Source organism: Varanus komodoensis, unplaced genomic scaffold (assembly GCF_004798865.1).
Source record: "Varanus komodoensis strain SLA01 unplaced genomic scaffold, ASM479886v1 scaffold7_3, whole genome shotgun sequence".
NCBI classification, from domain to species: domain Eukaryota; kingdom Metazoa; phylum Chordata; class Lepidosauria; order Squamata; family Varanidae; genus Varanus; species Varanus komodoensis.
In genome coordinates, this window is record NW_025336480.1 from 26987021 (window position 1) to 27000028 (window position 13008).

General features: G+C 47.1%; 1 protein-coding gene across 4 annotated transcripts in view; it reads right to left on the reverse strand.

Moving 5' to 3' along the window:
- Nucleotides 1–13008, reverse strand: part of PLCB1 (phospholipase C beta 1) — a 592180-nt gene that overhangs the window by 96034 nt on the left and 483138 nt on the right. For 3 of the 4 annotated variants that reach the window (XM_044454160.1, XM_044454162.1, XM_044454161.1), the window contains 3 exons: nt 2868–2944; nt 1542–1631; nt 985–1042 (listed from right to left, as the gene is read on the reverse strand). In XM_044454160.1, the coding sequence (XP_044310095.1) occupies nt 985–1042; nt 1542–1631; nt 2868–2944 (225 nt within the window). Of the gene's footprint in view, nt 1–984; nt 1043–1541; nt 1632–2867; nt 2945–13008 lie in introns of those variants that run through there. The other variant, XM_044454163.1, reaches the window with a different exon arrangement.

Sequence of the window (13008 nt, forward strand, 5' to 3'; positions counted from 1 at the left end):
TGACTCTGCCACTGAGCTCCTAAAAGGCTATGAGCTAGCTCAACTTGCAACTACTCTGGAGAAGTCAAGCCAAGGGGCTTTCCTTTCACAGGCATCCCTTTACAGTTTTTTTTTTTTTTTTGCAACTTCTTAGGGCTTCTTGTAATGCACAGCTGGGGACTGTTAAGGAAATACTTCTCAAATCTCCCAGCATCACTTTGCCTTGAAGAAAGAGAAACTTGGTGGTTAAATTTCCTATTGCCTTCAGTTCCTCTATAAACACCAGACCTTCACATCACCCGCATTCCTTCACATTTATTCACATGCTGGATGTGTTCATGCTGTGAAGGAACAGTTGAACACATCCTACATAGCAAGAAAGGAGGTCTTGATGAGGGATGTTGGTAAAATCCACAAGCAGATTCAGTCCTGAAGATGTTACAGTGGACTGGCTTTTCCTGAGTTCTGTGGACTTGTGGATCATTGTTTAAAAATCATAATTCTATGCCATATAAATTTTCATAGTTCTAAGGAAGAAAAACATAAAAAATAAAAACCCCTGAAAATGTGCATCTTGGGGGGACTTGTGCAGATCTGCACAATTGTCCATGAATGTATTTGCACAAAATTCAGTTCCATCAATGAGTGGACAATGAAATGAAAGGTGCCTGAATATTCGTAAAATGTAGACCAGTATGTATTTAATGAAGTTCATACATCTCTACTCCTTTATAGATGAAAGAAGATGGAAAACAAGTTTAAATTTGAGTGTTTAGGCTGTCTTAAAAGTCTAAAACAATTTCATAAAAGCTCAATGTAATAAAATTAGGGCTAACACTGAATGAGGGCTAACACTAAAATTAGGGCTAACACTATTTTCTCTGAATGAAAATACAACTGTTACAACTTTATACATTTACTATTACTCTAACAGCATTACTCTAAGCAAATCAGCATAACTACTAAAATTTGCCTGATATCTCCATGGCGTATGCAAATACTCACCCTTTTAATGTATTGCACCACCTCCTGAATGTAAGACCGAATCATTTCTGTCTTCTCCCTGGGACAAGATTAAAAATGACCAATTCTGTTCAATTATTGTGTACCTCAAGTTATCAGTGAAAAATATAGTGAAAAATAATTGTGCCACAAAGCTATTGTTTACAAATTATCTATACATTAGTATAATTAAGTAAGATTAACCTGGATAGCACATAAGCTGCCCAACTTGTTGGAGATTTCAGTATGGTTTAACCATATGGACTATACCAAGTAAGAGCTGTTGTGTGTGTGCACGATTATAATCTATTGTAATCCCCCTTCATTCAATCAAAAGGTGGAATATAAACCTTTTAAACAAATAAGGGTTGCAAGCAGCATCACTGAAATATACACCATGGAGTGAGCCCTACCAGGGCTATAGGTGCAGTCTATGAATTTTAAAAGGTGTAATCAAAAAACACAGACAAACACACACACAGCCTTCAGTGTTTTATTGTTTTTTTTCCCCGGTAACTCCTGGGCAAAAAATTAGAGGAAGAGTTGAAGGCAGTACGTACTCATCCACTTGACTTCGATCCTTTGATTTAGCCTCAGTGATTTTCTCCTGCCTCTTTTTGTCCATCTTTTTCTTCAGTTCTTTCTTTTCTCTGCAATAAAGGGAAAATGTTAACAAATTGACAGTGCTAGCCCATCGTGTGCTTCTTTGGAAGTAAGCACCGTCATTTTCAGTGGGGTTACTCTCCAGTAAATGTGTTCGACTGCAGTCTTAAAGACAACAGTTTGCTTATTTCCAGTGTGTCTTACAAAGTGCCTCACACCAATTTCATATATAGCTCAGTAGTGCCCCCTAGAGCACCTGGTAGGTTAGCACCCTTCCAGATAACCAGAATAACTTTATCTAGCCTTTTCTTGCTTTTTTGTCCTCACAAATGCAACCGTTACTTTAAGTGTGTGCACGCTCTCTCTCTCATAGGTTAACTGTTTCAGACTGTCTCAGCGTTGAGATGGAAGTGAGACTCATTAAGAAGGTGGATCCAGCCACTAAGCAATTTTCTGTCTTGCTGGTAAACAACTAACATCAGAAATGGAGGTTCTTCTTCATAGTCTCTGTGCATCACGCACATGGGCTCTGTGCCATCACAATGCCTATTGTTGGGAAAATTTGGCAGAAGCCCCACCTCCTCTCCCTTTAGTATAAATAGGAGGGACTCCCACCATCTTCCCCAGTTCTTTCCCAGCCACCATTCAGAACTGAGCAAAGATTTGCATAAATGCATGCATGGGTTTACTTCTTCTGTAGCCATCCACATACCATAAGCCAAAGGCAAAAATGCTTTCTCTGAGACCATCCTCCCTGCAATGAGCAATGAATTTGTTCTGGAGCACAGGGCTCCACCCAGCTGGACAACAAGTCCTATTGATTTTATCTGGAATTCTCAGTATGTGTATTTGTGCATGAATGTGACTGCTGAATTTCCTTGTTTGTGACCCCTTTCTTCCTTTTCTCCAGATAAGCTCTATTTCTCTCTTTCTATATGTATTATGTGGGCATTTGGAGGCTTTGTTTAAAAAGGAAACTCACGAAAAACCTCTTCCCTATGCAGAGACCGACATGGTTACAGCACTATCCAGAATTTTCACAAGGTTAGCCAAGTTCTAGGCTTAAGGGGAAAAAAATCCAAGTAGCTTCCTTGTTCATTTTTCCTAGGGCTGGGCTGAAGTGAGGGGAATTTACTAACAGGCTCAAAAACTCTCCAAGCAGCTGGAGGAATTTATCTGAGTGGTGGTGGGCAATTAGGAATTCCCTTTCTTGGAGAACCCTTTTCAAGAAAGAGCCCAATAGGAAGAGGAGCCTTCTCTCCTTCCAGTCCCGAAACACTTACCTTTCACAAATTTCTTTCAGTTTCTTCAACTGATTGGTCTGGCATTCCTCTGCTACGTCTGTCAGCTTTTGAATAAGCTTCAAGGGGAGAAAAACAGGTATATTATAAACTGTATGAGCCATATCTCTCTGCTGGATTTTTGGAGGTTTTGACCTGTACACTAAACCCACTGGCCCCCCTTTCAAAATGTTGCAAGTTTGAGTCGCAGCATTTCCAGCAAGCAGCAGAGGAAATCCCTGCCCAAATCCCTGCAGAAACACTGCCAGTCCATGTTGACAGTTCTGAGCTAGATGGACCAATGGAGGGGCTTGATATAAGGCACCTTCCTAAGGCTCTGTTTTAAAATACAATATTCTGAGGGGAACTCATCCTAGGGTAGGTGGTTGCCCACTTGTGAAGGCAGCCTCCCAGCATTGAAAGGATCCTGTTTCCCCTGCAGCCCTTTTTGCATGGACTAGCAGCAGACTACAATATAGGGAAGGGGAGGCCTTTGAATGCTCCTTATATTGCCACTTGGCCCTCTCTCTTTGTGCTGCCACCACCTCTGCCCTCTCCTCTTTCTCCTCTTCCTTATTATTAATTTCCCACCTGTTTTTTCTCTTGCAAGGAACCCAAAGCAGCTTACGTGTCTCCACCACCATGCATTTAGCCTTACTATGACCTTGTTAAGCAGGTGAGGGCCCAAAGTCACCCAGGGAGCTTCCAGCCCAGGCCTCCGGAGCCTCAGGGCAACACTCCATTCACTACACTGTACCCTGGCTCAAGCAAATCACACTACATGTACATGGAGATGCAGGGCTGAAGGAGGACATGGGAGGCAGGCACAGGTGTCAGAACCATGGTCTGTATGCAGGGCTGACTCAAAACATCTGGCTGCCTGAGACAAGACACAAAAGACACCAACTCCACCAGCCCAGTTCAACATACACAAGCAGGTCATACTGGCAGTTGATTCTCACTTTGTGTCGGCAGCCAGGTTCCCCCCTTCGTACTTGCAAAGCAACAGACCGCTCTTTGGCAAAAGCTCTTTGTTCTCCAAAGTACATTCAGGAAACAGCATCACAACAGAATGAGTCTCTGGACATGCACATCTAGTAACTGCTTCCGAGTATCCTCCTTTTGAGTAACTCTGGGGAAACCGAGAAGCCTCTCCTCTGTTCGCCCCCCTCCAGTTGGCTAGCCCTTCTCTCCCGATGTCCCGTCATGGCATCAAGAGTCATACCAGGCTTGGCTGGCCCCTGCAGCTCCTGCCCCATGCCCCCTCACGGCAGTTGCAGCTCCAAGCTATTCTCAAGGTCTGCCTGAACACCTGGAGGGCGCAGCCTTGAGGTAGGCCATCCACTTCTCCCACCTCGGTATCTGCAGGCCTTGTTTCACAGGGACCCCCCTTTCCATCTGAAGAGTCCAAATCTTCCTGACTTGGAAACGTGTGCCAAGCACAACTGCTTCTTTCATTCTCAGCATGCCAGGACAGTCAGCGGGGCAGGATCCCCTGCCACAGGTCAGGTCAGGGGCACGCAGTGTTCTGTCATCCAGCACCCATTCTGAGGCTTCCACTCTTCTTTGCCTGGCACCTGCCTGAAGCCTGCGCAGATGACTGCAGCAGTGGCTGTTTGCATCACACCTGCAGAGCAAGGCGTGAGACCTGCTGGAAGGCAGGACCCGAGGCTCCTGCCTCTTGGCCTGTGGGCTTAGTCAGGCACATAAACGACATTCAAAAATGTTATGCTGGATCATTTCCACGATCCATCTAGTTCCCCATTCTGTTCACACCCTGGTCGATGAGCTGCCCACAGGATCCCAAAAGCAGGATATGCCCAAGATCCCCAGCATATGGTATACAAAGACACACAGCCTCTGACACTGGAGGCAGCATGTGGCCATCAGGACTACTAGTAATTAATAAACCGCTGCTTCATAAATTTGTCCACTCTCCTTTTAAAGCCGTCCAAATCAGTGCCCATCACTACTTCATGTGGAACTGAATCCCATAGTTCACTAAGTACTGTAGTACTAAGAAGTATTTCCTTTTATCTGTCCTGAATCTCCCACCAATCAGCTTCATGGGTTTCTAGTATTCACAACAGTCTATAGTATTATAGAAGAAAAGCATCTCCTTCTCCACTTTCTTCAAACCATACCTAATTCTGTAGACCTCTCTCATACTTCCCCTTACTCACCTTTCCCTAAGCTAAGCTTTCTCAGCTGTTTTTCACAAGGAAGCTTCTCCAACACTTTGATCCTTTTAGGTACCCTCTTCTGCCTTTTTCTAACTGTACAATGCCCCTTTTAGTTGTGGCAACCAGTACTGAACTCAATATTCTAAGTGTGGTTGCACCATAGATTTGTATGAGGGTAATATGAAACTGACAGTATGACTTTCAATTCCAAAGATGCAGCCTGTGATGCTTTGGAAGAAGGAGACCAAGCAAGGCCTCCTGCCACATCAAGCCAGCAACAAGCTAGCATCTTGCCACTGGAGTGCTGCCTCCAAAGCACCCAGAGAGTTGGAGGATTCAGAAGAAAAGGTAAGGGTGCCAGGTGAGCTTTTGCTGCCTGACACAGCTACATCATTCTACTCAGCAGTAGGGCAAGCCCTGCATGTACAAGAGATAGAAAGAACGTGCACCATAGAACCAGAGAGCTCATCTGAATGGATGAAGCTGCCTTATACCAGGAAAGACCATTGGTCCGTCTAACCCAGTACTATTGGCTCTGGGTGCTCCCAGGTAAGTCTTTTACTCTGCCTTCCTTGTGAAAAGTGATGGGTACTCCAGGCATCATCATCTTCCATTTCAATCTTTCCTATCTTTTCCCACCATTTCTTCTGCCTTTTTGCTTCCTGCTGAAAACCCATTAATGAAGAAAAGTTGGTACAGCTGCGCAAGAGTAATAAGAGTCCTCCATCTGGAAACACCCTCTGCCTGCCAGTGATTCCCTGGGACCTCAGGCAAAGGAATTTGTTGCCTTTCTCCAGAGATCCTTTTAAATGAAGATGCTTGAGCTTGAACCTGGGATTTTCTAAATGCAAACTACACTAAGCTGGAAGTCCCCAAAAGAAGAGAGATGCCCTCACTGAGGCAACCCAGTTTGGTTGTCTTTCGGAACTGTTGCCTCAGTTTCCTTGGTTTAAAGTTTCTTTTTGATAGTAGATCGCATCCCTTGTTGGCCCACTTCTAATGATGACCCCCCCCCACCACAAAAGTTTAAATAAAATATATACTATTTACAAGACTGGTCAATAAACTAGAATTTTGTTTTGCTAAACACATTTCCACACATAACAAATATAGCATCACAAAATTTAAAACCACTTATTTTCAAGATGATCCTGCAAATCACAGCAAAATGGCAACAAACTCCCATATGTTATATATATAAATGGCAATCTGCTGATCAGATGTGCAGCAAATCAAATCACTGTCTACAGAACATAAGCCCTGGAAAAAACATGCTCAAAGTATTGCCCATAAAATATATTTTCCAAACTTGTACAGAAGAAAAGTGTTTATATTGATGGCTATGCCAGTGTGCAACAATGAGCAAACTATAAATGAGCAAGTCAAATAAGGAAATGGGAAACTGGTGGCTGTTGCACTTATTTGGTTTGTTTTTAATCTTCATAGAAAATAAACCCTAAATTGTCCAGTGAGCAGGCTGTTCCACTGTTCTGCTAACCAAGGCAAAGGGTGCAGTCTGATGGCCTTCCTATGTTGTTGGGGTGGGCATAAGATTATCAGAAGACCTATTGCAGAATCTTGTGATATGGAACGAACTATGCCAGCTGCCTCCCCAAGATCTTGCATGTAGGAGAAAAAGGGGGCACACCAGGCATGGAGAGGGGAGGAGTCTGTGGCCAAGGACTTACACTGATTCTCACTGGTGTCCCAGACACTCTCCCCTCCCCAACCCTTTATCTAGATCATGGTTTCTCAAACTATGGCCTGGGGGCCAGATCTGGCCCACCATGCCCATTTATCCAGCCCACCATGCCTATTTGGACCCGCTACATGCACTCCCGCACCCACTGCCGCCCACCTCACCCCATGCCCGGGGAGGCAACGGTTTGTTCACTCAGAGAAAACAATCTCCAAGCGAGCAAGCCACTGCCTCATGCGCCCACCTCACAGCGCGTGCTCACCTGCGCCTTGCCGTGCCTCACCTCCCCTCGCTGCGCACCCCACCCCCACTTCAGTGCATGCATCTGCATGCACTACCCCCATGCCGGTCCGTGTGCACAACTGGCACCACTTTTCTGACCCGTGCCCAGCACCCACACCTTTCAACTGGTCCCCTGGTGGAAAAGTTTGAGGACCCCCAATCTAGATGGTTGAACGAATCAGTGAGTGGCAGAAACAATCAGCACCACACCTCTTTCAAGTCATAAGTTGCACATAAGCCTCTATGATCAGAGCCTTACATGCACAGAGGGCAGGGGTGATTGGACTGCATGCTTAGTAACTTACAGTGAAAAAAGCAGGTTGCTTACCTGTAATTGATATTCTTCGAGTGGCCATCTGTGCATTCACACATATGGGTGCTGTGCCTGCGCAGTGCCTAGGCCGGAAGATTAGAAAGCTAACGGTTTTGGTGGGAAAACTCCCCTCCCCTCCCCGTCAGTGGTATAAATAGGGCGGAGTGTCTGCCATTTTACTCAGTCTTGAAGACCGAACGTTCTCCCCCTTGAGGTTGAAAGCATATGACAGGAAGAGTCAACGGTACCGAAATATTAAAGCATGGTACCGAGAAAAAAATCGTCCACTCACCGACACTGAGCGGGGCCGGCAGGTGGGTTGTGTGAATGCACAAATGGCCACTCGAAGAACATCAGTTACAGGTAAGCAACCTGCTTTTCTTCATCGTGGCCTCTGTGCATCACACATATGGGTGATTAGCAAGCTTACCAGACTCAGAGGAGGAAGGTGTCATCAGCGAAGAATAGATGAGAGAACTGCTCTGCCAAAGGAGCAGTCCTGTCTGGTGTGGACATCCAGCCGATAATGCTTGGCGAAAGTGCATGGGGCAGCCCATGTTGCAGCTCTGCAGATATCTTGAAGTGGAACCCCCACGGCAAAGGCAGACGAAGTCGCTACTGCTCGCATAGAATGACCTCTTGGAAACACAGGTAAGTCTTTTTTTGCTAACTTGTATGCCAGGACGATAGTTTCGACGATCCATTTAGAGAGTCTCCGAGATGTGACTGGGGACCCTTTGTCATGCTATTAGAAGAGTCTATTAGAACGATGAAAGCGTTCTGTATGAGCTCTGTAAAAAGCCAAGCAGTGTCGAACATCGAGAGTGTGAAGAGACCTTTCTATTGGATTCGAAGGCGATGGAAAGAACGCAGGCAAAACAATCTCTTGACTCATGTGGAACGGCGTAGCCACCTTAGGCAGGAACGATGAGTCCATCCAGAGAATGACCTTTTCCTTATGGAAATTCAAATACGGTGAGTCTATTCGAAGAGCGCAGTTTTCTAGCTCTCCGAGCTGATGTGACTGCTATAAGGAAGGCCGTTTTCCAAGAGACAAGGCGTAGGTCAACGGTCACCAAAGGTTCAAACGGGGGCTTTGTAAGCACCTGAAGTACTTTGGAAAGGCTCCACATTGGCAAAGCAGGACAAATGGATGCAAGTTCTGTAATCCCCTAATGAAACGCCGAACCAGAGGTTGAGAGAAGACCGATGAGCCTTGTACAGCACCACGATAATGTGATATGGCAGCTGCGTAAACTTTAATGGATGATAGTTTAAGTCCTGAGTGGTACAGTTCCAGGAAGAATTGTAAGATGTTCTCAATTGAAGCCATCCCAGGAGGAAATGAATGGCGTTCAGCAAAAGATGAGAATCTCTTCCATTTCGCCGCATAAGACCAATGGGTGGATGGTCTTAAAGCAGATTCAAGAATTGCTTGAATTTCCTGATCGAAAGCTGTCGGTACCGAAGCGGTTGTCGTCGAATTCGAGGGAGAAGCTGTTTGTACAGTTCGTCGAACCGGGTTCTCCAGTGCTGGAGATGTCGTCGGTACTGAGTCAGCCGCATGGTTTAGCTGATGTGCCAGGCCGTCAGCTTCAACAAGGTCAAATCTGGATGCCGGATCACTCCATTCTGCTGTGTTAACAACTGGGGAATTGTTGGGAGCCGAAGGAACATTCCTCTGGATAGTCGAAGGAGAGTGGTAAACCAAGGTTGTCTCGGCCACCACAGGGTTATTAATATCCCTGTGGCGTTGTCTTGAACTATTTTCGATGCCACTCTTGTTAGAAGTGGGATCGGAGGGAATGCGTAGAAAGTCATGTTGTCCCAAGGAATCATGAGAGCATCCCGTCGATCCCGATCCGATACCCGCTCTCGAACAATAGCGATTGCATACCCTGTTGTCTCAGGTAGCGAACAAGTCCATGTCCGGATAACCCCATAAATGGAAGAGGTTTTTGCAAAGTTGTCTGTCCAACTCCCACTCGTGGGTTGTTGACATCTGTCTGATCAGTGTGTCCACTTCTATGTTGTCGGTTCCTGCCAAGTGAACCGCTAGGAGTAGTATGCCCCTTGGGATGCACCAATCCCAAATTTCCATTGATAGACAGGCTAAAGTTGGTGACTTTGTCCCGCCCTGCTTGTTGATGTAAAAAACAGCAGCGATGTCCGACGCAATCTGGACAACTTGGCGGCATAGTACAGTCTCATAGGATTTGAGGGCATTGAAAATCGCCAGAAGTTCGAGGAAGTTGATATGCTTTGTTGCTTCTCGTCAGTTCCAAGTCCCTTGGACCTAAAGTCCTGAACATACTGCACCCCATCCGAGTAGGGATGCGTCGGTGTACAGGGTCGTTGTTGGTTGAGGCTGTCAGAACGGAACGCCGATGGACGGGTTGTCTGGAACAGTCCACCAAGTCAAAGTACGTAGGATCGACAGTGGGATCCGGATCAGCTTGGTGGGAGAATCCCGCTGTGGGTGAAATGCTCTGATGAAAAACAGTTGTATGGGCCACAGACGTAGTCTGGCGTACAGAACAATGGCAACTGCAGCAGCCATGTGTCCCAAAAGTCTCTGGATGGTTATGGCTGGTACAGTTCTGTGTAGTCGGATTCGATGAATATGGCTGCAGAGAGTATCTCGACAGTTCGGAGGAAGGAAGGCTCTCTCCCGAGTAGAATTGGGGCGTGCTCCGATGAAGTCGATGACCTGCGTGGGAATAAGGGGTGATTTCTCGTGGTTAATGCAAAGTCCAAGATTGTCAAGTAGAGCACAAGTCTCGTGTACAGCTAAGAGAAGGTCTTGTCTAGTCTGCGACACAATGAGCCAATCATCCAAATATGGGTACATTTGTATGCCCTGAGTCCGTAAGTGTGCACACACCGGAGCCATACACTTCGTGAAAACTCTAGGGGCAGTAGCCAGGCCGAAAGGCAAAACACTGAATTCGAATATATTGGATCCGACAGTGAAACGTAGAAAGCGCCTGTGAGAAGGATGGATGGAAATATGGAAGTAAGCATCCTTCAAGTCCAGTGAGGCAAACCAGTCCTCTCTCCTCAGCAACGGAAAGATATTCTGTAAAGTGGTCATCCGAAACTTTTTAGGTTTGATGTACCTATTAACATTTCGCAAGTCCAGGATCGGACGAAGACCCCGTCCTGTTTCAGGACCATAAGATATCTGGAATAGAATCTATGCAATCCCTCAGAGAGGGAAAGCTGTCGAATCGCTCCTTTATGAAGCAGCTAGTAGATTTCGTCACATAGTACCAAAGAACGGGGTGTAAAATGAATCGGACTCGATGGAGGAATGACATCGAATTCTACCCTATATCCGAGCTGGATGATAGACAACACCCTCCTATCAGATGTTATGGACTCGCAAATGGGGAGTCGGCTTTGGAGCCAGTCCCCAAAAGGGAGAGGGGAAGGTGGGGAGTGGAGAGAGAGAATGGTCCACCCAGACCATCAACGTTGGTGCTTCTCGGTATCGAAATGTCGACGGCCCTGAGAGAAGCGTTGTTGTGGCTGCTGCCTTCGACATTGCTGTCTTTGTTGGTACTGCTGTTGAGGCTGATATTGCTGGCGGTAGGAGGATCGAGGCCCTTGCCACTTATGTTTTTGCTGAGAAAGCTCCATGCGGCGTGCGGTCATGCGTGATTCATGGATCGACTTCAGCTTATGGTCGGTCTTCTGGTGAAAAAGTCCAGTGCCGTCAAATGGCATTTCTCAATCCTCCTCTCCATTTCGTCTGGAAAATTACAATTTTGTAGCCACACGTGGCAACGCAGAAAAATGGCACTGACGAGGGCCCTCGAGTCAGTGTCCACGTGGTGCCTGGCAGTGGAAAGTTGCATCGCCACCTGCATCGCCTCCTTTATAAAGACTCTGGCCAAGTCCGCTTGTTGGTTCGGAAGGAAGGAGGCAACATTATCCAGTTTTTGCATTATGAAGTACTGGTATCATGCCAGTGTTGCTTCAAAATTCGGTATGTGCAGGCCGAGCCCAGAGGCCACATAGACTCGACGCACAAGCATATCAATTTTTCTCCCTTCCTTGTCACGAGGGGCCGTGTGACCCCTCAACTCCCTGCCCTGGGAGGACTCAACCACCATCAAGTTCGGCTTCGGGTGACAGAGCAGGAATGGAATGTCGTCCTCCTGAACCCGGTACATGGCCTCGTACCGACGAGACGTAGCCTATGGTTGAACCGGTTGGTCCCAGGGCCGGACCATAGCCTGACGAAGTGTCATAATGAGTGGGAGGGCTATGGCTGTGGACTGCTCTCCCCTGACGATGTTGTAAAAACGATCGGTACTGGGCCCAGGGCGATGATGGGCCTCGATTTCGAGACCGAACAAGGCGGGAGATGAGCTCCGCAAAGGTGACATGCAGTTCGTCAGGGGATGCGGGGCCTTGGGAGGTGATAGCCACATCAGGAGATGTAGAATCAACCTCCGACTCATCTGAGTCTTCATGGTAGCAGTGGCGTGCTCTAGAAGATGAGATTTCCGGAGAGGTTGGACGTCCTCTCTCCATACGCCTTGACGTAGATGGGTCCTCTCTCGGGACAGATGGTGACTGACGGTCCCGAGGGTAAAAGGCGTATGGTTGGTAATCACCCCAGCCAGGGAAACCACCATATCCAGGCATTGGCCAATCCTCATCTCGGTGCTCAGATGAGCGGCTTCGACATCTGGGAGGTGATGATGAATCTGCAGGTGGCTCAGCTGTGGGCATCAGAGTCGGAGAGCGTTCCCTTGGAGGGGAGTCTCTGATCTCTCCATCAGAAATGGACTCCCTAAGCGGCTCCTCCGGCTGTTGAGAAGGCGCACTCTCAGGCTGAGTAGATTGCCTGAGGGATCCCGGCGGAGTCACCTGCATCATGGATTGTAGGGCCAGTCCTGAAGGAGTCGGTACAGCAGCGGTGGTTGGTACCGGAAAGCCCGATGAATTCGAACTACGATGTTTGGGGTGGTCGGGTTTTTTGCCCTTGCAGGCGGGCTTGTCCGCCTTTTCCTTCCTCGGCTTCTTGTGCATAGAGGGCTTGTCTGAGCCGGTATGCTTACGCCTCTCCTGTTTTTTAGCTGGGGGAGAAGGTAGCTGCTGGGCCTCCATAGAGGTGGCACCTTCGTCCAAAGGACGCTGTGGAGGAGCGGCAGAAGCCAGAGCAGGACGCTTCGCAGGCACACCAGTGGTAGAGGCGGAGAGCTGAGAGGGCGCGACAGAAGAGGAGCCAGGCCTTAAGACCAATTGGTCCAATTGCATCAAGGCCTGGTCCCATAGGAGCTTGCAGAGACTATTCTTCCTATTTTTCCTAGCTTGCTTGGTAAATGCCAAGCAGTGGCTGCATTTATCAGTTCTATGCCCCTCACCAAGGCAGAGGAGGCGTAGGTCGTGTGGATCCGCGGGAGACATTTTGGAACCGCATTCAATGCATTTGTGGAATGCCGCTCACTGTGCCATCGCGAAAAGAAAGGGAGAAAATAGTGCAGAGGGTAAGATAATATTTTTGCTTTTTTGTTTTTTGTTTTATAGGAACAAAAGGTTTGAAGAAAAAACAGTTAAGAGAAGAACTTGGAGTAGAAGAGGAAGATAGAGACAAGGTATATAAAAAGTGTAAAACAAACAGTGAGCACAAGGATCTAAGCGAGAGATGAACAG